General features: G+C 37.6%; 1 protein-coding gene across 1 annotated transcript in view; it reads left to right on the top strand.

The window, feature by feature from the left end:
• Nucleotides 1-18,359, top strand: part of LOC128868417 (homeotic protein distal-less) — a 41,271-nt gene extending 22,912 nt beyond the window's left edge. The window contains exon 3 of the mRNA XM_054110485.1: nucleotides 8,329-18,359. Within this exon, the coding sequence (XP_053966460.1) occupies nucleotides 8,329-8,540 (212 nt within the window). The 3' untranslated portion in view covers nucleotides 8,541-18,359. The remainder of the gene's footprint in view (nucleotides 1-8,328) is intronic.
• Nucleotides 18,360-26,792: the final 8,433 nt, after the last annotated feature.

Genomic DNA, 26,792 nt, shown 5'->3' with positions numbered 1-26,792 from the left:
TTGTAAGCAGTACTTGTGTACATACATATGTACATATGTAGACAGATATGAATGTGCCACGTTTTTGTAGTGACATAATTGCGCGTTTGACTGTGACATTTTTAGTTTTGTTTTCGGTCTTTTGTTTTTCGATTTCACGCGTAGATACATTGATATGGATGTAGGTACTCATATATATAATGTAGGTATGTACATATGTATGTGTATGTGTATAGGTAGCTGCACTTTTTTACTTTTTCTCGTATATTTATTGTTCAGTTTAGTTTAATTCTCATTTTCAATTGCAGATATATTTGTATTTCTAACAAAGTGTGCGCGTATTTTTACATGCTTGAGCAGCTTTGTCGACTTTTTTGTTTGCAATTTTTTGTTTTTGCTTTGATTTCATTTTTTTCGGCTACATTTTTGTCTAAAATGTACTTGCAATTTCGCAAAAGCATTGCAGGCAGTCGGACAAAAAACAAATAAAAAACGCTTTGTTTTGCATGAACTAAAAAAAAAACCAACGGCAGCGTGAGATTCACAATCGACATTGTCGTCGTCGTTACCGCCAACACGAATTGACGATTTGGCAATCGCGAAACAATTAACCTTGACGGTGAACGTGGACAAAGCCACTTAAACACGGGGTACATAAGCACATCTTACATACAATCCTATACATATTTACTTTCATATGTATGCACACACACACACACCTAGATATGCACACATGCATTCAATGCTCGAAGTCAAAGATGAGTACATACATACACACATTCAGGCACAGAGACACTCGCAAGTATATGGAGCGCTGTTCATGGCTGTGACATGACGTCATAGCGCTGTTGAGGTGGGAGTGGGCGTCAGTAAAGTTTTTGTCACCGCAAATGCGCGCTCGTACCTTAGACTCAATTTGTCGCAGCTAAATGAAAAATAGTATTTTCAACATAGGGAGAGACTCCAAGCGAGATACTAAGCTTTGTTACATGAAAATGGCTTTCAGACATGGCGAAAATTCATTGTAGATATGTGGCTGGTTGGAATTTGAAACTTTGGAACTCCCTTTCAACAACCACCTTCAATCTAGTTTTCCATTTCGCTATTAAAACCTTCTCGGGATCGGGGCATCTATTTTCCAGGTCCGCTCTGACTATAGCAAACGCGGCCGATTTAGCTTTGTCGCCCGTAGCAGACGCTACCTAGACGACATATTCCTACCGACAGAAAAAAAAGGCGAGATTGGTAGGACTGGCAATAAACATAAACAAAACCAAATACATGAGTATCACAAAAAAGAAAAGGAAAGCGTCTGGCGTTATTGACATGAAAGACTTCAGTTTTGAGAAAGTGCCCAAATGACGCCAACAGCATGCAGGACTGTATATCTACAGGATGAAGGCGGCGAATCGTGCGTACTGCGTTAACATAAATCTGCTGAAATCAAGATCTCTCTCAAGTAGGTGCAAACTCGCTATTTGTAAACCGCTCATCTGACTCGTGTTGACCTATGGCGTGGAAATTTGAAGCATGAATCTTGCAGACGAGGAGCGCCTAACAACATTTGAGCACAAAATATACGCAATGAAGATGGCGAGTACAGAATCAGTTACAATAAAGAGCACCAAAGTCTCTGCAATGGCTAAGATATTATAAGATTTATTAATCGCAACGCATCAGATAGGCTGTTCGCATCATCCGCATGGATGTCGGTAGACCACATCTGCTGGACTGCAATCCTTTATTCTCAATATCCCGCGTCCGACCGAATACAACTTGGCTTTATAACGTCACCTAGCACCTTGAAAAATATGCGTCAAAAACTGGAAATCTCTAGCGCTGGATCATGTTGAATGGAGGAAGATTGCTGAGGCGGCTGAAGCTCACCTCAGGCTGTAACGTTAATATATGATGATGATGATGATGACGGAATTCATAGAGGATCGCTGGAAGATGATCTCAGCCCGATAGGTTTATTTGTAGCTTTTAGCCTTCTCTCCGAGAAGATTTCATTTATAAGAATTTTGAACGAATTATATTTTTATAAAAATAGAGTGGCTTAATTATAGTACGGGAGCACAACTGTAGTCAGGGGTCAACTTTTTTTTAAGCTCGATTAAAATTTCGATTTTTTCGAATTATTAAAAAAAATTTGTTAGCCTGGGAATAAATTTGTAGAAATAAGATTTTTGATTAAAGTTGTGATTAGCTTAGCATCTTTTTTAAATCAAAATTTGTCTAAATCCTTGGCGGCTAGTTAACGCATTTGCATATTTACACATCACGCACATAGCCCCTCCCGTGAAGTATTACCTAACGATGGTCTCGTGGGAGGGAAACGCAGCTGGGGTGAGTTTTCAGTGGGTGAGTCGAAAGACAAGTCTAACACTTTTCGGCTTTCAATGGTTTTTTCCACCTCCATAAAAATAATAATAAAAAAAAAAATAATAATAATAAAAAAATAAAAAAAAAATTTAAAAATAATAAAAAAAAAAGAATAAAAATAATAAAAAAAAGAATAAAAGTAATAAAAAAACTCATCATACTTAACCCTTCCTTGGACACCTTTTTTAAGACCTTCGGTTGGTCCCCCTGTCCTTTTAATATTCATAAATCGATAGAAAATTAAATTTCAGGAAGCTACCTGGAAGCTCAAGGCGTTTGCTATAATAGAAATATGTTAAATTCACGACCAATGCCGAAAAAGTCTGGCCAGATCCGGATGCCCAACGGAGGTTTAAGTCTATATTTGATACTTAAAGCGCGCATAAAAGTGGATTTAACAATGTGTTATTACTTTTTGGTGGGTTGGTGCGTGACTACCATTCGGAATTCCGAGAGAGAACGTAGGTTCGAATCTCGGTGAAAGACCAAAATAAAGTTTTTTCTAATAGCGGTCGCCCCTCGGCAGGCAATGGCAAACCTCCGAGTGTATTTCTGCCATGAAAAAGCTCCTCATAAAAAAATATCTGCTGTTCGGAGTTGGCTTGAAACTGTAGGTCACTCCATTTGTGGAACAACATAAAGATGCACACCATAAATAGGAGGAGGAGCTCAGCCAAACACCCAAAAACGGTGTACGCGCCAATTATATATATATACATATATAATATTTTTCGATTATTCATTAATTTGGGCATACTTTTGCAGGTGTTTGAATGTCCGAATATATAAAGGGGTTTTAAATAGGGATTAAAAATCCTTGCATTTTTTATGGCAATGCTACAACCGGATTCAAAGCTCACATTCTTATCTTCATAAAATTTCCGAGCAACATTTGCAATAATGACAAACAGTGATGGCAATTTTCCACCAAAATAAATACCGTGCCAGACAGACTTTCTTGCTACAATAGTTAAGAGATATTAGACAAATTCAAGTCAACATATTTAATATGAAATATTTCTGCGCCAGTGAGACGACAAACCAATCGAAGCTTCGAAAATCGCGGAGCCATTAGTGCTAGATTGGATTAAAAAATCGAAGCATGACACTGCGGCGAATTTTTCTTAAAAATCTTGATCTTCTTCTTAACAACGCCAAGTCAACTCAAAAACTTAAAGGTGAAGCCTTAACATTTCAAATGCCGAAATTTCTCCGATAAGTCTCTGCAAAAGTTGTGTCATGCACCCATTTAAAAATCCTTTACATGAATTATTAGCTCATTGATCGTAATCGTTAATATCAAAAGAGTATCATTCAATGAATGTACATTTTTTTTGAATATTTTAAATATTTTTCACTTAACTTTTTACTACTTTTGTTACCGCGCAGCATTGCAACCGCACCAAATACTCTTTTGAAACACACACACACACACATAAGCAATCATACTCACATTTTCCGTACTTCATTTTTGTATGAATGAATTTGTGGTTTGTTGTTTTAATTTATTGTACGTACTACTTTGTGTAGCCGCTGTTGTTGCTGTTATGAGTGAATTATTGTTCATGTTGCACATTAAAGGTGGACACCCCGCTGTGATCGACACAGTGGGCTACTGTCAATATACACATAAAAATGTCAGCTACTAATTTTTCGTGGGTTTTCAGGTGTCCCAACTTATGTTTGAATGCCTAAGTAAACAAGTGTTGGATGTTGTTTTGTGGGCAGTTTGATTTATTCGAAGTTGCAAATAAAAAGAAAAGTGGTTGAATGCTTCCAACTCGTGTATTAATGAATTTATAACCAGTTTTGTGGTATAAATTAAAATTCATTTATTAAAAAAAGAATATGGCGAAATGAAGTGAAGTAAATAAAAATTAATAACTAATAACAAAACCAATAGCAATGCAATTATTAACCAATTAATAAAAGATAAAAGAACTGGCGTTTAAACAAATCGCTGCAGCTTCAAATGTTGTTTACAAATCATCAATCGTTTTGGCACCATTGCATATTTTCAAGCTATTTTTTTTCATACCTTTTATCACATAATTTCATCTTTGAAGAAAAATGTGCGAAAACACATACACACATCCATTATATGCAAATGTATGCGTCTCCAAAAAAAAAAAAACACATATTATGTAATTTGTTTTGTTTCTGTAGACATTGAATTGTTTACTTCTGTACTTGCATTTCATATTGAATTACTGCAAAATTATACACTCACCTCTATCACTCTGAAACGTTTGTGTATGTAATTATAAATGTAAATGTAAATACATTTTTGTTTGCCACAATTAATTATTTCGTTCTGCAAGTGGCTAACAGAACTGTAGCGGACTTTTGCTTTCGTAGGCGGCAATGTGGCATTTCTGAAGGCCGAATGTAATAAAAGCTATACAGCTGTAAACGAACAGCTCACATACTCGCACATAGAGTATTTGTTTCACGAGTAAAGAGTGCACGAATCCACTCGCACAATTACAATTTACCTACATACATAGCTCGCCGCTGCCTGTCTGCTCCTCTCTGTCCGCCTGCCAATTTGGCTGTTCATCTAATTGTTAAGTGGCTGTCGATTTGTATAATAATAGCTTTACATATCGCTATAACGGTTAATTACGAGTATTGCTGCGAAATGTAGTAGTGTGGAGAGCAATCGTGGTGCTTCGGCGACTCAACTCAAGCGAACTACTGAGCGAGGCAATCTTGTTGACAATTATTAAATTATTTTACAATTTTTTTTTAATTTTAAGTGTTAATGCCACGCACACTACTTAAAAAATAAAAATAAAACTATTCGTTTGCTTTGCGTGTGTATGTGTATGCTCGTTTGTTTACATTTCAAGTGCTTTGAACTTTGGTTTTAATGAGTGCAATTATAGCAAATGCGTTTCGGTTGTGGTTGTGGGATATTTTTTCTTATTGTGGCAACTGATGTACCTTCAGGTAAATGCAATACCGGCAAACACTTAATATTTATTAGCTTTCATATGCAATACTAACACAAGAGCCTACGACTCGACATGAAGATGTTTGTGTTCCATATTGGCAATAAAATATTGAAACGCGTTTTCAGCTATTGGATGTTCCAAGATGCTTCTAATGTGATCTCGGATACCTAAATTCACTAAAAAATTAAATAAGCATACCACTTTTCAGGCAAATAAGAAGCATTTCTACGAGTTACTTAAAGTTTATCGAAAATTAATTATAAATGCACCACAAAGCGCCACAAGTAGCAGCCATCAGTCACATGCCTTACAACGCGATTGATGAGGTCTATTTAACTACATACAAAGAAAGAGACGCCGAAATAAAAATAATGAAACTAAAAATTCACCAGGATTCGATCTAATCACTGCAGAATTTTCAAAACAGCTTCCCTTAAAAACTATCTCCACATTAACAACTGACATATAATGAATTTCATTCTTAAATTAAAATGTGTCCTAATCCATTGGAGGGTAGCAAAAGTAATTATGTTTTTCAAACCCTGCCAGCCAGCCAACGATGTCAGGTCATATCGCCTAATTTCATTATTACCAACGCTCTCAAAACTCATAGAGCGTATTACATCATTAAAAATAAAAAGACAATACCAATACATTAATTTGGATTCCGTTTCAAACATGCAACCATCTCGGACAAGTGCACAGGGTAACCCGCATAATCTAAAATGCGTTTGGAGAAGAGAAAATTTGCTCGGCCGTCTTTTTGGATGTATCGAAAGCTTTTGATAAGGTGTACTTGGCTATGTCGGCATTTCTGCTAATGAACACGCTGATACTGCAGCGAAATACTTTGGTTTAACACCTACCTTTCAATATGAGGCAAACGATTATAATGACCTGAAGAAAATATTACTCCCACCAAAAAAGACCCCCAGAATGGAAAAATTACCAGCATCGATACTCTAACCTTAACCCGACTTGCGTTAAACTTCTCTACCCCAGCAATATTACTACACACGTCTACAAGCAACCATTTTCACACGACTAAGGTTCGGGTATACGCAAATAACTCACCAACATCTTCTCACCGGAAGTCCAAATCCAACATGCCCTTTTTGCAGCAATATTGTGACCGTCGATCATAAAGGGTTTTCCAATAAGAAGTGTTAGTTTTATATTTGATAGTTTGAAAGAAAAATGTAATTTTTTAATATAAATGATCGGTTGTTTATTTCATTATAAATTTAATAGTGGAAAATAACATCAGGCAAATGACCACCACAACTACGCTTACAGAACAATATCCTTTTCATGAAATTTTCCATAACCGAAATGCAAAGTGGCTGCCCTGTCCTCGATTTCCTCACGAATTACATCTTTGAGGTCTTGAATCGACTCTGGGCTGTTAGCGTAGACCTTTTCAAAGAAAAAAGTCACAACCCACTTGAACTTACTTACCATATATGTATATTCGGAGTCGATGGCCATTGTAGCTTGCACTCCTATATGCAATTAGGTTTAATATCTATACTTTTTTCATATTAAATAATTATAATAATAATGATGAGGTGTGTCATGATGGCTCGCTCCTAAAAATCAGCACAATTCTACCAAAACAATATTATTATATTTTGAAAGCATACTTGTCTGATCGATTTTGTCGTGTCAAACGAAATTGCGAATATTCTGAGCTCAAAGAAATAAACACTGAAGTCCCTCAAGGCTTCGTGCTAGGTCCTCTGCTGTATCGGCTCATCACTTATGACCTTCCCAGCAATGGAAATTGCACCACTGCAACATTCCCAGACGACAGACACAGTCATCCTATCAGTTGGGAAAACAGTCTACAGTCTACTGCAGCAAGCAATTCATGATGCGTACAATTGGCCTGCTAATGGCATATAAACTTTACACTCAACAAAATTTGCTATCTTTCATCATATAAGTACATTATGGAGTACAAGTACTATGCTCAAACATTGCTAAATGCCTAGGAATGACATTAGATGCAAAGCATAAATTGACTGAACACGTAAAAAGCAAGAAAAGAGGAACTGGAAATAAAACTTTGACAAATGCATTAGCTCTTAGCAGGCAACCAGCATTATCAAGATGCTCCTCTATAAACACGTTTTTAGGCCCGTAAGGACATACGGCATATAACTATGGTGTTACTCAAAATTAAGCGATATTATGGAAATGCCAAAGTTTCATAATAAAATCTTGAGATACACTTGGAACGAGATATGGAAGCCGAGTTAGCAACAGATATTGTAGTTAAACTTGCGAAGTCGCACGCAGAGCGACTAACTCAACATGTAGGTAAATAATGAAGCAGAAGTCCTCACTGAGCCAAACCAATGGAAAACAAGACTGCAACGTAAAAACCACAGTGACCAAAATTTGACAATGTTTTGTTTGTATTTTTGTAAAAAGTACTTGAAGAAAGGTAGGCAAAGCAAAGATCTGATGTTTCGTAGCTTACCTTAACGAAGGAGCAGCGCAAGTCGGGTATTTGCAATATTTACGACACAATCCTCTCCACATTTTAATAATATTTACGAATCCGAAGATTTTCCGCACTTAAAAACACCGAGGTGCTTGATCTTGAGTTTCACATACCTAAATACACAAATTCAACGCATCTACAGTTGTGGAAGCTGACGCTGCTTCTAGGCCTTTTTAGTGATTTTCAGCCAGTTTCAGATTTTTAACATATATACATGAAATACATATACATAAGTAATTAGGATTTAAATGAAATGGCATACATTTATTATACTTCTTCTAACGATTTTTTTATTAATTTCAAAAATTTATTTTTGTGAAATTTTAAATGTAATTTTTGGTCTCCACTCCTAAAATCGGAAAATTCTCAACCAATGTTGGTAATATAGTTGACAATCAATTACATATGTAAATACACATTTTCTAAACCTTTCATAAAACAGATTTTCTTCAACTTGTTGAATTAATTTTATTCTTCCTTTTAAATTTCCTTTCACAGATTTCTCCATATCCGACAAATGCGAAGATTCCGGTTTACGCGTCAATGGTAAAGGCAAGAAAATGCGCAAGCCGCGCACAATATACAGTTCATTGCAATTACAACAATTAAACCGACGATTCCAGCGTACCCAGTATTTAGCGCTGCCAGAGCGAGCCGAATTAGCGGCGAGTCTGGGTCTCACGCAAACACAGGTATGTGGAAATTGTTGATTATTACGTTTTTTCATGCAATTATAATAAAACTGAATGGGTTATGAAACCCACAAAGTGGCTGATTGCTGATATGCCATATGTAATCGGAAATCGATGGGTAACATTTCAGATGGGTGATTCGAGTGGCTCCAATCAAAATATGAATTGTTTATTTACAATCTACATAAACACTTTCAACTCTTCTACTCATAATGAATGCAATTAGATAGCTCAAAATTTGAAGAAATGGCATGGGAAAGGAAAATTCTTGAGCACATTTTGTCAGTGGGACGTGAATTAATTGTTAATTCGTGAGCGCCGGCTTCAAGTAGTGTCTTTAAATTCTGCATATCGGATAGATCGACCTCTCAGCCTCCGGTTAAATCTGGATATAACTCCTTAAATAAGTAATGGAGTAGAAAAGCAATGTCAAAAGTACTTGCATTCGTTTGTGCATTAGGGTGGGCCAATTTGTATAGAACAATTTTTGTCGACATCGCTTCTAGTAGATTTGGATTCTACATTGGTTAGGTTAGGCTTTTGTGGCAGCTATTGTGGTCCGCTGTGGTAAAACTGTGTAACTCGGGAACTTTACTATTCATTTTATCATAGGATCAGTTAGATTCTCTCATACAGCGTAGAATAGGTTTTATCCGTACTCCGAATAGTTCCGTAAGAGAGTCAAAAAGAAATTTGCCTAACAACCTTGCTCTACTCCTGCCCAAGCCTGGACAATTACAGAGGAAGTGTACTACTGTTTCTTCCTCTTCCTCGTCTCTACAACTACTGCAGTATTCATGCGAAAATACTCCTAGACTAGAAGCGTGCCCACCTAACATCCAATGACCAGTGACACAAGCCACGACCTTCGAGATGTTCTCTCTTGAGAGTTTGAGCAATTCTCCTGAGCGTTGTTTTATCTACTTGCGGTCAAATTAGCCTGATTGTAACACAAGTATTTTCTTCTCTCCATGACCAATTGGCCTCCTGGTGAATATCATTTGTTATGCTTAATTTGCAAGTTGCCATAGAGATTCCAATGTTGCCTCTGTTTTCAAGTAGTGGAAGATTAGTACCCGTTTTGGCTAGCTCATCGGCCTTGCAATTTCCTTTAATATCTCAATGTCCCGGAACCCATATAAGGCTGACCTGCAGGACGGTGCTAATATCATTTAGAACTGCCAGGCATTCCTGAGCAACGTTTGATCTAAGCATAACTGCTTCCATTGATTCTACATAGAATTCTAAGAAAAAAAGCCCATTAGAGGATAACTTTAAAGTCTATTTCGAGCTCCCCAAATTTTTTAAAGAAAAATTTTTAAAAGGAAAAATGTAAATTGAGACGGAGGTATGGCAATAAAGATATAAAATAAAGATATAAAATAGAAAAAATATATCTCGTGTTGAAAGTAAAAGAGATCTAAAATCAAAATAAAAGTAAATACGTTGATAATTGCAAAAAAAAAAATGGATGATGGGTAAAAAATGTTATAAACAAAATTTTGATATACAAAATTTTTAATATAAAAAATTTTTGTAAAATTTAATTGTTTTTAATCCAGCTACTTTTTCTATTGAAATACTAAAATCATTATGGGCTTCTTTAAAACAAATAGATATCAAATGAAAATTTTATTAAAAACACGAGCTTTCATAATACTTTCGTCAACATTAATCTTCATTTTAAGGGGGCAGATACCTGTAAAGGCCCATATTTTAGGTGATTTTCATTAAAATTATTTAAAATGAAGAAGTCGATATATTTTTTTTCAAAATTGGCACACAGTTTATTTATACATTAAAATAATATTAATTTTTTTTTTTATTTTAATCATTTAAAATGGCGGATGTACACTCAATTCTTCCGGGAAGGTCGCAGCGGGCCTTCTCAGTCGGCGGTCATTATAGCATCGGCGTCAGTGACCTGAATACAAAAAACCATAAATCTTTTTTGTTGATTAATGTCATAATTTCTATATGAATTAAAAAAAATGAAAAAAAAATTCGCGGAATAAAATGCTTAAAAAAAAAATAAAAATGCATTTTGGGGCGAATCTTCCTACTATTATTGCGTCGAAAAAATTATTTTTCGAAAAATTTTCGAAAACTTTTAAATTCACATAGAAAGTAATATCATAAAAAAAGATGTGTGCAAAATTTCTGGGAGATCGGTCAATAACTTTTCGAGTTATCGTGTACGCCATTTCGAAAAATATAGTTTTGAGAAAAACGCGTCTAAAGTTTGAATACTTAACTATGCGCCTACCAGCGCTCGAACGCAAAGAATAGAGTCGTCACACTTGACTATCTATAATATAAGAAATACTTTAATTTACGCTCTAAAATTTTGTTGACATATTCTTAAAATATTATATAAACAAAAAACAACATTTTTTTCGAAATTTTACAGGTATCTGTCTCCTTAACATCAACTATTTCAAGCTCTCTGCTTCTTTTGAAATTTGGGGCGCTCTAAATTAACTTTAGAGTTATGCTCTAAGGGTCTTTTTTTCTTAGACTTCTTTATAGAACCCGGACCTGCGAGAAACGATGTCGAAAAAAATTGTATGCAGAATCCGAATCTTATAGGAAGAGCGTAGAAACAAAAAATTGCCACGCCCTAACGTACATCTGCACATATAAAATGTGTTCTTTAGCACACAGAACAAGAAAACTGAAAAACTCGTGAAACCTCAAAAATATGCAAAATGTTTGCAAGCAATCGGCGGGTAGCAACCAATTCAATTTATGCACTATCGATTTTTCGGTCTTTGGGCTGCCACAAAACAAAGTCTGCCGCAATTAAGCATTTAATAGGACAGCAAAACTAGAGAAAATGTTTACATGCAGATGTGTGTGTGTATTAAAGTACTATTAAAGTCTCTGCAGTAAGCATTAACAAAACAATTAAATCAATGTAAACAAAAGCGCAGAAGCAGTAGACACGCCCTCTTGAAGGCCAATGTCCCGCGCCGACACAAATCTTAAGCTTAACTTTATTTGCCTGAGCAACTCTAGGCAAATATTGACGGTAGGTACGAGTGGCATAGAAAAAACTTAACTAAGTATACAAAAAACGAATAGTAAATTATAACTGCAACATTTTCATAGCTGCCCTTTCCTATGCGTGCTTGTGTGTGTGTGTGTGTGTGTGGTATGGTGGTACATACATATAAATTTGTCCGCCCTTCGCATGCGAAAGTAAAAAACAATCAATAAACGACTTCCGCTTTCGCTTAACCAAGAGGGCGGTTTTAATTACTGCCACATGAGGCTATAAACTAACTGCAACAACAGCAATAAGCACCATCACAAAACAGTAGCCACTAAGAAGAGCGCAGTGCAATGAGGAAGCAATTCAACAACGCTCAGCTCAACTAAACAGAAAGTGTCGAATCGATCGTAGCAATTCGCTTTCGCGCGGTCAAATGATAATGTAAATGCGTGTATGTGTGTGTGTGCGTGTGTTTGTATGTGAGTAAGACGCTTATCGCCTGCAGTAGCTTTCTTTATTGCTTTATTCACAACAAAGTAAAAGCTATAAATAAAGTGAATAGCACCAACTGGCTGACTGGCTGACTGCTGGCTGGCGTTTGGAAAGTGACCGCGCTACCAAACAAACCACGCAACAACAATGCACGTGCAATGGGCGCGATAATTTACTCAAAGTGAAGCCACCAAATAAGCCATGCTGATGAGTGCACAAGAAGGAGCTGCTCCTGCTGTTGCTGCTGCTGCTGGCGCTGGTGCTGGAGTTGCAGTTAAATTGCAGTTACACCCTTTGTGCACTCATAAATTAATTTTTGTTTCTATTTGTATTGTTTAATTTTGTTGTTTTTGTTTAGTCTTTGTACCCTTTTGGTACTTTTAGTTGCATTTCAAACCTTCAACGCCTGGCGGCTATGAAATGAGACATTGCCAAAAAACGGTAGAGAGGCGAAAATTTCAATGAGTCAGAGCAATGGGAGTTTCACACAAAAAAATAAGAAATTATTGATTTAAGCGATTTTTCAGTTGTCGCTTCGAGGTGCTATACTTCTTGCGACTGTCCGCGGATAATTAGCTCGTCGTTGTGATGGACAAGAATTAAAGGCAGGGAGAAGCCTTGCTGGCAATAAAGTGTGTTTTTTGAATTCATTCTTGCGCCACACACTACCTTACTTATACATATACATACACATATACAGACACATACATTGAGAGCTGCATACAAATGTATTTAATTATACAATGTTGACATTTGACGAAGTTGTAATTCTTAATTATGCCTTGACTATTTTTTGCACTTTTCTTCCAGTTATATTTATTTCGCCGGTTTAATGCTGTCACTATTGGCAGCTGTGTGGTAGTCGCTATTTGTTTTTATTTTAGTTTTCTTGCTGGGTGCGAGTAGGTCAGTTTTTTGTTTTTATTTCCATCAGAGGGAGTTCCTTTTTGCTCTTGTACTTCAGGGCGTTTTCAGCTAAGTTTCTGCCCGAGGTTATTAGGTTAACATGCAAATTAAGTAGACTGCAAGGAAATGCAAATGTTTTTGACAGACAATATTGCACTTTGAGAAATGAAGCAGGTAAGGAACTTAGTAATTAAATGGAATGTACTAATGTATATGCATGTTTTTATGTATAAAAAGTGTTACTTTTGTTTTTCTCAAAATAGACTTTGATTGGTGTACCTTTGTAAAAATTTATAGAAATCTGCCGAGAAGTAGTATAAAATTTGGTGGGTCCAGTAGAAAATTTTAAGAAAATGAATGGAACTGAGCCAGTTTATAAGAAAATATATGTTCAAATATCCCAAGGATGGTAGATTTACCAGGTTTGGCCATAAGCTACAACAAAATTGTGCAAGCAACTTCGGCTGCCACGTCACAGAACCCTCGGCAACCGATTTCTGCCAGCTCGTTTCTCAAGACAACAAAGGATGTGCGTGCGTTTTATATTGTTTTGGGGAAAAAGAAATACATTATTTTCTCGGTAGTTAGCTGCAGTGATCGAAAAAAAGTAGTGATCGATAGAAGATGTTCCTCATAAAAATTAAGTACCATTCGGAGTCGGCTTAAAACTGTAGGCCGCTCCAATTGTGGAAAATATCGAGGCGCTGCTTCCGCTCATCTGCAATCTTTGCCGGTTTTCCATACCTTCAATCCATGTTGAAAATCTGTAATCATTGGCCTTTAGCTTTTGCGTTGGTCTGCATCGTTGGGTTCGATTAGCAATCCGAGGCTGATTTTGCAGTTTCACGACAATTAGTTTCGGGTAGGAGCTTGTCGGCCGGGAGACCCTAGTTCGTCTCCGGACGGTGTTGACCTTACTTTAATTTGTTCCCTTACTCTCCACTAGGATTTTTTATGCGATATTGACTTACCCAGCCGCGAGCAAAGGTTAACAACACCACCAACGTGAAGGAAAAGCTAGGAGATTGATAGTGAAAGATGAGAAGCAGCATTTCATAGGAGCAGCTATCAAGTTGCGCATCACTACCCTTTCATATATATATTATTATTTATAGTATGTATATAAAGGGTGGTTAAGTTTCAAGGGCCGGTGTTGATTTTGAATAACATACAAGTTTTTTAGGAAATTATTGTCATTTCTCTTTATTATGGTAATACTGGTATGGCTCAATTCCGTACGCAACAAAATATTAGCCAAATGGCCACCGCGGCCTCAGCGGCACACCTCCATCCGATGGTCCAAATTTTCGATGACGCTGAGGCTTAATTGAGGTTCTATGCTGTTAATGTGCCGAATTATCTCATCCTTTAGCTCTTGAATTGTTGCTGGCCTATCGGCGTACACCTTTTCTTTCAAATAACCCCAAAGAAAGAAGTCCAACGGTGTCGTTGACGTTTAGGTTTGGTTCACATTCAACATTGGCCCTTGAAATTTAACCACTCTTTATTTATTATTTATTTTAGTATTTTGACCATTCATTGCCACTACTTTTAAATTTTTATGAAATCTCATCTCTTCCATTTTTTCCACATTTAAATTTTTATTATTCATACCTAGATTTAAGTGCTTTTTCTACTTCTTTTCCGACCTCCATTTCAGTTTTAAATGTATCGCATTGAAGCCTTCCTACTTGAACCCATTTAAATTATTTACTTTAAAAACTTTCATATTTTATTTAATTTAATTTCTTTTTTCAAAAAATTTCCTACGGTGCATTCTACTCAACATTTTGTAACACTCTTGTCTGGCAATTGTTCGCGCCCTACTCAAATGAAAAACTTCATTACAACGAGGGGGAGTCATTCCGCAACACCACCCTGACATATCACTGCCTGCCTTCTACTTGCCAGTCTGTCTGCCTGCCTGCCTGCTGGCCTAGACTGACTTTACAAAGCGATCTTATAACAGTCGCGCAGTCAATATTTCACAACAACAATAATAAGTTAAAAAACCAACAAACAAACGAAAAAAAGTTGTATTGTTCTCCTTAGCAGTGCGGTATTGCGAATGTGAAGAACATGCAACACCCACATGCTGCCACACAACCAAAAGTACCTACGAACGAGTTTGGTGTCTCTTGCCACCTTCGCTCCTCGAGAGAACTCTACTTGCAGTACGTGACTTTGCTTATCGTTGAGGCAAACCTCACTTACTCGCACTGGATGTGTTTGGCTAGCTCGTTGACTCGCTGAGTCGCTGGATTTGAGAGCTTTGTTGTTTTATTGCTAGTCACTGACGTCTGAGGCTATCAAACAACTAAGTAACTTGTGGCATACTAATTCAATTAGGAAGCCCACGCCCACAACCAATAAATATTTTCGAAAACAAAACGAAATAGCTATGAGATACACTCACATGAATTTGAATTGGTTGGTGTGTGTGTGTGTGTGAGTGTGTACGTATGTGTTGACTTGAAATGAAAATGCACACGCAGATCGGCTGTAATGCACTTCAATGCACTTTCAACACACTTAACTCATACTTATGGTGCACACACACTCACACACATACGAGTTGTCACAAAGGTATGGATGCATGCAAGTGTATGGGCATGGACAAGTAAATGCATAAATACGTGCGCATACATGAGGAATATTTCAAGTGCAGTTGACATTGAGGCAAGCTTGGCAAGATTGACAGTTGAGTTTCACTGGCTGTTATATTTCTCAGTTTCTTTTTTATGTTAGACTTAATTTTATTTGAAGATTTTTGCTTTAATGTTTTTTTAAGATTTTTGCGCATCCGAGCAATAATGACTGTTTCGAACAGCTTTACCGAACATTTCCTATGATTCTGTTTTAATTTTTCACACTTCATATCAATTTAGTAGCTGCTATATGTAAATAGTTGGTACTGCACTCGGATTCCCTTCTTAACTTTCTTTAAATCTGCTCGACATCCGAAGAAATCAGAGTAGATCTTGTGGTGCCAAGGAGCCAAGGTGGTCGCTTCTTAATACATCAGTGCCAAAGATCTCAAGCCTGATTCGAACGAAGGCGGGCTAGATGCACAGGAAGTGCCGTCCGCCGTCTCATCCTCCTCTTCACAAGCTGGGCAGGGTGCACTGTCTGAGATGCCCACCTTTTCCATGTGCTTTGCCCATAGAAAGTGACCCGCCAAAAGTCCAACCAGCCTCCTACAGTCCCTACTGCTTAGTGGCAGGAGGAACTGCGACAGTCGGCCGAATATGACAGGTAACATCAGTTTTGTCCATCTGCAGCCTCTCTCAACCTGCCAAGCTCGCTTGTGGGTTAGAGTAACCCGTTTGCTAACCGTGGCTGCAGAAGGGAGTGACAGAACGGGTTCCGGGCCAAGAAAGTTGGCCTCAGAGCCCATTCTGGCTAAAGAGTCACAGATCTCGTTACCCGCGATACCCATGTGTCCCGGGACCCATGTTAGCATCAGGCTATTATGTCTACCGACATAGTTCCGCCTGGATTTAAAGGACTCGACTACCCTTGGAGTGCTTGGGGGGTGTCTAAGGCCATGAGCGCAGCTTGGCCGACGCTGCAGACACATATAGGTCTGGCTTATGGCTTATCAATTCTGCAGTTTATTGCTGGCTAAGTCTTTTCATGAGGAATTTTTTATTGCCTTCACAGAGAATGGGTGTGCAAACACATAACTTCTGCAGAAGTTTTCTAGACGAGGAAGAGGAGGAGACGATCCCGCACCTTCTGTGTCACTGTCCTGCTCTATCCAGACGTAGACTCGCCATTTTGGGTAGACAATCCTTTAGTGAATTGGAAGATCGCGGCTCTGTCGGAATTAAGGATCTTACAAAATTTTGGAAAAGTACACATTGGTTTTAGGAGGAATAAGGGCAAAATCTCCACGCGGCATCACAATGGGCCATAGGCATCTGGTCACCAAACTGGCGGCTCCGACTCTTAAGACGACTTGCCACTGTGGCGGCATCAAGTTAGTTTTGAGGTTAGCAACTTCCAACTGACCCATAAATTTATTTTTCTTAACTTTTCTGCTGATGCTTCGAGGTAAGTAAGAGCTTTTTGAGAGTCTGCATGCTGGCAAATTGATTTCTGCTGCTCGTCAATGAACTGAACTCGAGCTTAGCTCAAACTGAGGTTATTAAAATGTTCAATGAAGAAACAAATGGGTATTTATTTATATATTTTCAAGTGGTAACTTCCATTGATGCTTCACTCTGGATCTTCCAGAGATTTTTCGAATTATCGTCCACTTAGTATGAATGAAAATTACTTTGTGAGCAGATAAATAAAAAAACATGCACTATAAGAATTTGTTACTGAAAAATATAGCATTTGCCTCAGGAAACACACAAGTTTAGTTCCATATGTTTCGCATGGCTACAAAACTACTTTTGATCGGAGTAGCCGTAATTGTGATACTAGAAGATATACAGCGAGCGACCTTTGTGATATTATTCAATGCTGCCAGAGTCAAGATTTTCATAAATTTATATTGAAAATTGTTTAGGGGAAAAATAAAAAAATTCCAATTTCTAGGTACTCTGCCCAGCTTGCGAAGAGGAGAATGAGACGGCGGACCGCTTCCTGTGCGTCTGCCCCGCCTTCGCTTGAATCAGGTTTGAGGCCTTTGGCACTGATGTGTTAGGAAGCGACCACCTTGGCTCCTTGGCACCACAAGATCTACTCAGATTTCTTCGGAGATCGGGTAGATTTAAAGAAAATGAAAAGGGAATCCAAGTGTAGTACAATGTACTTAATTGTGTCTGAGTGTTGCGCTTGCTAGTCCCGAAAAAATAAAAATTAAAAAAAGGTACTCCGGTTGCATATCTTTCGCACAATACTGTATATATTTCCACTTTTCAGCGTGTAAAGAAAATAAAATACAAGAATACAAGCAAAAAAAAAGAATTTTTCGACTTCAATGAAATACTAATACTGAAAATATCTTTCATTACTTGTATACTAGAAACATTATACAAGTTTTTCCACTAAAATTATATTTTACACGTAATATGAAACCATTTGCATAAATGAAAAACTGCTATTGACCTTATCAGCGAATTAAAATCTTTAATCTTTAAAACAAAACGCAAATCTCTGACGTGTCATTTGTTGTTGACTTGTGAATGTCACACCGCAGCGCAACAAATCAAATTAAAACGGATTTAGTGGCAGTCGAACACCTCCAGCGTGACAGCCACACAGCACCAGCCAAGCAACCAGCTCACACTTTTCCAAGCTCGCCTCTTCCTCCCGCACCCAGTACAGTTCGTATGTCTGTTGCAAAGCGTTGCATGTCACATTAACGACTAAAATGCGCATTTAGCTCCAACACCACAACAGCAACAACCAAAACAACTGCAGCTGCGGCATGTTGCAAGCTCAAACAACGAAACGAAAAAACCAAAAAACAAAAAAAAAAAAAACGAAAACGAAAACGAAAAAAAGACAACAGATACGAATTTTTATAAAACATCAACTATAGACAAGTACAACAGCAACACTTTCGCAATACGCCCTGCAGCCTTCGAAACAATGAAACTTAAAAAAATGTGCGAAGAAAATGCCACGAAAAAACCAGCGCGCAAAAATCAACAACGAAAATATTAATTCACTAATCTGCAAACAAAATCAAAGATAATGAAAACAATCGCGCGAATGTTATTTGTGCCGCGAACTACATTTCAGGTAAAAAGAAAAACAACAAATTTAGCAACAACAACTACTCGCACAACAACAAATAATCGCAACAAGCAGCAAATAATTTAAAAAATGCATCGCATTTATATTCATACATTTAGTGTGCAATAGCGTACTAACAATAACAACCACACTAACAAAATTTACACAGAGTAACAATGTCAGCCGCAAGTGGCGAAAGAAAACTTGTTATTCGCTTGATGCGCCGCGTAGCTGCCGGCTGCGGGCTGCTGCTTGTTGATTGAATGAAAATGCATAGGAGGGGGAAAGGAAACGGAGAGACTGGGTTGACTTACCGGCTGGGCGCCATCGCCATGATTGATCATAATTTTGATTTTGCAGTTTGGTATTGGGATTTTGAAAAAAAAAAAAATTTTAATAATAATAATGAAAAAATAACGTTCACGTAAATCTGGCGGAAAACCTCAAAAAGCTCAAACTGGAGAAGCACCTTATCTCTGACCTTCAAAAAGTGGCTCTGCTGAATTCTTGCCATAAGAAATTTCCTTCGGTAAATTATTAACACGTATTTACTGTTATAATATTCACACCTGTACCTGTACCTGAGTGTGATAGTATAAGAACTTATTAAAACAGTGAAAACATCTGACTTGCAGCTAAGCTGCCGCCAAGTTGTGTAAGTGCCTCCCAAAGAATGGGAACTTTTTTTGTTTAAATTTCGAATGAAAGATGTAATAGCGGAATACATGAAACTTTTAATAAAACCAAATATAAATACAAGGTGGCGCAAAATTAATCATTCTATAGAAGGATTTGTGACATCGGCAACGAACGCAAAGCTGAAAGCGTTTATAAACAGGTGTCTGCATAATATTATACTTAAGATATGGTGGCCAAACGACGAGCTCTGGAGAAGTGAGCACCAAAAAAGCATCAACAGTGAAATAAAGAAAAGAAAATATGGATGGATAGGGCATACTCTGCGAAAGCCTTATGAGGAAATACCGCATACCGCTTTGACTTGGAACCCGCAAGGAACGAGAAGAGGGGGCCGACCAGTGATGACTTGGCAAAGGACTATCCGCAATGAAACTGGAAAATCGTTTAATGAACTGAGATTTATGTCTAGAAATAGAAATGTTTGGAATACTTTTGTTGAATCCTTAAGACACCATATGGAGCGCGTAAAGGGGAAAATAGAGATTTCCATCATTCAAAATAATTTTTGTTTTTGATTTAGTAATAAAGTTACTCAAAAATAAAATGGATGATTAATTTTATTAATGATTAACTTATGTATGTCCAACTGCGGATCAGCGGTTACCCCACGAGGACCAGAGCCAATGATCTGAATCAGTTCTACAGGAATCATGAATTGGATCAGCGATTATGTGTGCGATTTACATAAAGAGCCATGATCCTGTCTAGAACGCTGAAGAAGTGAAAAGTATTTTATGACAAGCCTAAACGGAAAACTGTCGAACTTTCTTCTAAAACTTGGTAGAAAAGACGTTCGCTGATGGTCGGTATTGTTACAGGTCACAACCTATGGAGTCAGCATATCACCAGCGTTGGAATCATTGAGTACCCGATTTGCCTGTCTTGCTTAGAGGAGGCGGAAAACACTGAGTAGTTTCTCTGTGAGTGTCCTGCCTTTGCTAGAGTACGGCTTCGAATTTTGAGTTCCGATGCCATGAGAATGAGTAATATTCATTCTCTCAAATTGGAGGCTATTTTCAGAATGTTGTAAAATTAAAAAAAAAAAAAAAATGGTCAAAGCCTGACAGTGAAACTTCAGCCCACTAAACCATACCTACTCCCACCACAAGCGCAACCCTAAATTAAGAATCACATCAGAAGAGTGATATAAAAATTAAGTGGGCACAGTAAGCGCAATGGATCCGTGCCTAATATAGACAATCTGTCGAGAAGGCTGACATGTGACTGCAGTAAAATTATACACCGTTAGTCTATTTCCAAGCAGGAGACCTAATGAAGAGTTGCGATAAAAAACTTACGTCCGACAGTTAAACATGTGGTGGGTCGGTAATGGTATGGGGTTGTATGTTTGCTGCTGGTGCTGGAAATTTCTTCTTCATTATCGGCAATATGGACCACAAACAATACTTAACAATTATGAAAGAAAATTTCCAGCAATATCATGACAACAATCCCAAGCATAAGGCTCTTAATTTCCATCTATGGCTTATGTACAACTGCCCTATAGCACTTCTCTACAATCTCATGACATCCATGTAATTAAATATCTGTGGGCTCATTTGGAAAACCAACTGAAAAAACTTGTTATTAGAAACGAGAAAGGTACCTAGAAAATGTTATTAAAGAAGAGTGGGGGAAAATAGATCCTTTAACATGCAAGGAGTTGGTCGAATAAATGCCAAGAAGACTGAGTTCTGTGAGAAAAAATAGAGGCTTGCCCACTACATATTAATCATATTTTTTTTCTCAAATATTATTTGCCTAACTTTACTTTATATAAATGTCCCAGTTCTTTTTTGCCACGTTTTTCGATAAGTTTTTATGTTTGTACGTTTGCTTATGTTATTTGTAGTTTTGAAAATTACGCTTGAAGATCGAAAATGAATGTGACACATAAACGCATTACATTTGCATTTTAATATATATTTTTTGATTTAAAAACATATCACTTGGGTGTCCGAGTTCTTTATTGAGTCACTTTAGTGATATATGTATATATAGGATCCTCTGACTCCTAATTGGAGCATAGGACATCTGACGGTTCATTAGCATATTTTGTAGTAGGTTGCTAGCCTTTCTACTCTGGCTTGGTGATACTTCAACTATCCAAAACCCCGCAGGTCGGCGAGTGGTGCTTTATTTCTCACATACCCGCATGAAACCGAGCCTTCCCCGATCCGCTGTCTGAGGGTGCGTCAGATGAGAGACAGACAACTTCAAACGGAGCTTAGCTAGTTGACAATTATGAAACGTTGATGTGTACACAGTTTCAAGACAAGTCGAGCAGCATAGACCAATATGCTGGCAGGATTTGAAAAAAATGTTGTTCCTGAAACATCCATACCACTGAAAATCTGCGTTTTCTACTTGACCCTCGTCAATAATCGGACGGCAAAACTTCTTTAACGAAGGTTTCCACTTCCAGAGGCTCGAAGTCTTTCCTTCCAACATTCGTATGTTCACAAGTAAGTGGATCCATTATATGACAAAAGCGGTTAGCGACATTTTCTGGGATGCAATGAGCGCCATACTGACAAGTTCTTCGGCGGCATCGTCAGAGACTGTATGGGATGCACACATATTATTTGGAGGGTTGTAATTTTAGAGCTTAGGACCCTTTTTAACTACTGCCGTCACACCAATGCTATGCGGGCTCCTATTAAAACATACCTCCCCTCTTCGGCTGTGACTATCAACCACAAAAGAAACCTGCGTCCAACTCTCTACCTATGACATATGGAGCTTATACGTCGCTGATAGTTTCCATTACTTTCGATAAGAAGTAGATGGAACTTGTGCGATAATTTCATGTGCATTACTGTCTTGTCTACGTATGATATGGTCGTGAGTCGTTAACTCAAGCGCCTGTAATTGTCGTCGGTACGTCTGTGTCGACCTCCTCTGGAACACTGTTTTATGTTCAATTCAACACTTGTCGGGAAGTTCGGTGTGATCAGACGCGGTCCAAGGCGTTGATATTATATTATTAAGCTTTAGCTGCCACTGCTGAAACAGCTCTATTGTTTGCTTTTCTTCGTCCTTCCTGCGTAGCGTACGCAATACTTGCGTGACAAACTTGAATTTGGCATCCCAGCAATGTTTTGAATTCATTTTTGTTTTATATTTAGGAACCCATTATGAGGCTGCATATAGAGCGACTGAGTTCACTACTCACGCGATAAGATGTCGCCGGCTCAAGGGCACGCAGCCTTTATTAGGCATAATTTCTGTGACGTCAAGAAAGAACCACCCAAGTGAAAATCAGGTTTTCGAGAAAATGACTTTATATATAAATTTTCATGCATACATACATATTACAATATGTTAATATGTATGTAAATATGTACGGCCGTCGCCGAATGGGTTGGTGCGTGACTACCATTCGGAATTCAGAGAGAGAGCGTAGGTTCGAATCTCGGTGAAAGACCAAACTGAAGAACAAGTTTTTTTTAATAGCGGTCGCAATAGCAGACCTCCGAGGTATTCCTGCCATGAAAAAGCTCCTGATAAAAAATATCTGTCATTCGGAGTCGGCTTAAAACTGAAGGTCACTCCATTTGTGAAACAACATAAAGACACACTCCACAAATAGGAGGAGAAGCTCGGCCAAACACACAAAAAAAGGTTGTACGCGTCAATTATATATTTATATATATATATACAAATTTTGTATACACAATAACATTTTTTTTAATTTTTAATTTACTTTTTTTAACATTACTCTCAACACTTTGTAATTACATTTTAATGCTACAATTTTTGCACTAAATTTTATGCATGCAATTTAAATTGAAAATAAACAAATTTAGTTGAGTTTATTTCGATTGAATTGAATTGAGTTGAGTTGAATGCGGTCGCGTTTATCAAAAGACACACCCATGTATCATTTGCGGCGAACCTAACCACCGCACAACAACTTGATTGCCATGTCTCAAACAAGCGCCTACCAGCACCCCGCCTCAACGTCCCCTATGCAAGTCCACAGCTGCTGCGTCGTAATGTAGTCTCTATCGATGCCACACCTTCTATTGCTACCCTTGTTAGTGGTCCCCATTTAGCTATACTCTTTTAATTATTCCTCTTCCACTCTGTCTCCAACCAACCCCGCTCTCACCATCACCTCTCCTTTTCAACGGCTCCTACATAAGTGAGCGTGTAGGCTTCAAATCGCATTTCTGCAGCGACATTTATGCGACGCATTTAAGCTTATCTTAAAAATTGTTAGCGCGTATCTCTATGATATCATAAACATGAGATCGAACACATCAAACGACATGAACTACTGTGTAGACAGATAGTGAATGCATGTGTAACATGTGTATATGCATGTATATGCATGTGTGAGTGTGTGTGAATGCATCTAAGGCGACAAGTGTGCTTTAGCGTTTTCCTTACTGGCTACTTTCTGAAATTTAATTATGTTAATTTTTCCATACGAAATTCATTGGGGACTTGGACGGCTTGGTCGACTTGCTTTGGTTTTGTGTTTGTTAAACTTTTTGCGAACGCAACTGTTTTCGTTTAGCGCTGTGCAAATATTATATAAGTAAGTTTATGTAAGCACTTGCACACATACATATGCACAATTGTACAACTATAATAAATCCATCTCGAGAGATTCTCGTAAAATGTGTATTTATTAGTATGTCAACATCAGCAAAAACCCCACCAGCGGGGATTTCTGCGAAAGGGCGCGCTTCCCAATCGACCCACAACAACAACTCTGATGCACATTTCTATGCACAATTCTCGGTTATTATAATATTCGCATAATTAGTTCCCATGCAACTAGTACGACTACACGCACACACACAATGACACACAAATCCACCTTGCACTCGTATGCCAGCAATAAAGCATTAGCACTAACAATGCGCGCTGTATTTTAATGAGTTGGATGATTCAGTGTCAGTTAGTAACTTTGTAGTCATTGCGCGCAGCAGTGCTTGCATGCTTTTGCCAGCACAAAGTTCGGCGAATGACGACGCCGCCGCCCCACTCTGGGGTTCTATAGAAAGATCGTGTCATACAGACATTCCCAATTCATTTCTGCATAAAAACATTCACAGCGTTAGTTTTTAGAAAATGCATAGAAATCGCTGTATATCAGTTGTGCTCGCTTGCACATATGTATGTATTGTGTGTGTTGTGTGTATGCAAGTACATCGGAGCGGCTGCTTTAGAACAAATAAATTTATTGGCTACTGTTCGAGATGGTAATCAGAATACAACTGAAATGACTTATTCATTTCGAATAACTGGTGAATGCTGTCAAGTGATTTTTCCCGCTTCTCGTTATTGGTAATTTGTAGCTTTCGCATATGGAACTAATTTGAAACAAGTATAGAATCGCGTAGCTACACTCAGCGCAGGTGTTGGATAATTGGATATAATTAAGACAGCGGATTATTTTTGACAAATTGATAGCATTAACATAGCGCTTACTGTAATTTAAAAATTCATGAGACATTCCAAAGGAGCATATTTCTAATTTTAAGACCATTCCACAAATGTGCAGCCAAGCCGCTGCAATTGCGATAGGCTAGAGGTTGTGTGCGCTACATGCAGACTGTAGGTTTCTTTTTAAGCAGCGATCGCCACTCGGTAGGCAATGGCAAACATTCGAATATATAATATGTCAGCCATAAAACCTTTCGACGCTCTGAGGCGGCGTAAAACTTAAGCTGCCTCCATTTGCATGACAACGAGAAGACACATATCGCAAATTGGAGGAGCGGCTTGGCTTAAACAGCTTTTGGTTTTTTCTTTTGTGAATCCATTTATTTATTGCAAACTGTTTTCTTTTGCTGAATGTAAATTTGTACTTAAAACTAAGACATTTTGTTAGACATGTATGGAAAGTACCCAGTGGTGCAACCATTCCTAAAATGTTTGCTTATTAGCTTAATAAGTCCATTGTTGACTTCCTCTTCAGTCTGTTGAGGGAGATGGGATTGAGAGTTATTTCTGTGATTAAAGGTTTTGGGTGTGATTGCAGTCTTTTATTGTCAGATGTGCCAAGCTTTATTATTTCTTCAGCTATTGTGAGAATACGGCGGTCGCCGTAGCCGAATAAGTTGGTGCGTGACTAACATTCGGAAGACGTAGGTTCGAAACTCCGTAAAACACCAAAATGAAGAAAAAGTTGTTTCTAATAGCGGTCGCCACTCGGCAGGCAATGTGCGTGTATAAAAAATATCTGTTGATTTTTGACAATTTTTTGTCGAAACTTGCACGCTGTTCTTCTTCATTCCCAGAAATTTTCTAAACATTTTGGTTGAAAAGTTTCATGAAATTTTTTTCGAAACTTGCACTGCATTTCCAGAAATTTTCTAAAAATTTTGGTTGAAAAGTTTGATGAAACTTTGAAAATATTTATGCAAAAATTGAGACATTCGGATATATGGTTTTTGTTTTGGTACGAACTATATTTTTATAAACAAATAGTGGTGTCAGGCCCGAAGAGAGGGGGGGATCGGGTACTTTTTCCCCCGGGCCCGGAGTTTTCAGAGGGGCCCGGACTCGAGGGTAATTCCAAGAAATTTCCTGCTTGAAAAAATATAGTAAATAATACTTCTACCAGAGTTCCGTCACAGACTTTTTTGGTGTCACCATATCGAATGTTATGATCACGATTACGAAGAATAAATATAATATGGTGATACAAAAGTGAATATTATTGAGCTCTTATTAAAATGGAACATTTTATGCTACTGATTTATAAGGTAATTAATAATTATAGTGATGATTAGATTAAATGTAGATAGTCGTATTTTAAATGAAGGCCAATTTTGAAACGTAGTTATTCTTTAAAGCAATTTGTCCTTACGTTGATAAAGAATTAAATGTAGAGATAGCCATAATACTTTTTATAGACTAGAAATTTTTGATTTTTCACTGGGTATGTTATTATATAAATAATTTTTTAAATTCGGCCCTGAGTGGTGTGCTTATAATTTTTCAAGGGGGAGTACCCAGAGTTTCTTAAAAGCTTGATAACTTAAAACGATAATACAAAACAGAAAATTGTTGGGATGGCACTTTCTTTTATAATCAGGTAGATAATTTAAATGCTTTTATTTTTTGAATATGAAATCCGCCATATGCCCGTCACATCTTCGAGTTTAATAGTCTATTCGATCAATCCCATTTTGTCTACTTTTTCCAACAAATCAGAATAATAAAGCTAAATGAGACCAATCAGCAAAAATGCGACGCAAGCGGTGGTCATTTGGCTTCAATTCTTGCACGAGCTGTATTTTATAGGCAAATCAAGATCTTTACGCCAAATTTTCCATGTAGTCAAAGAACAAAGGGGAAATAAATTGAAAACGGCGTTCGACTCGATGTTAAAACTGTCATCCCCGTTGAAGGCTTCCTCAATTTGCGCCTAAGTCGACTTTAACCCTTTTTCTTTTTTACCACATAACTGAGGAGATTGAGAAATGTCTGCTATTATCTCTCTGAATTTCTGCTATATGTAG

The sequence above is a fragment of the Anastrepha ludens genome, chromosome 6 (assembly GCF_028408465.1).
Source record: "Anastrepha ludens isolate Willacy chromosome 6, idAnaLude1.1, whole genome shotgun sequence".
NCBI classification, from domain to species: domain Eukaryota; kingdom Metazoa; phylum Arthropoda; class Insecta; order Diptera; family Tephritidae; genus Anastrepha; species Anastrepha ludens.
This window is presented reverse-complemented; position numbering and strand designations above follow the sequence as displayed.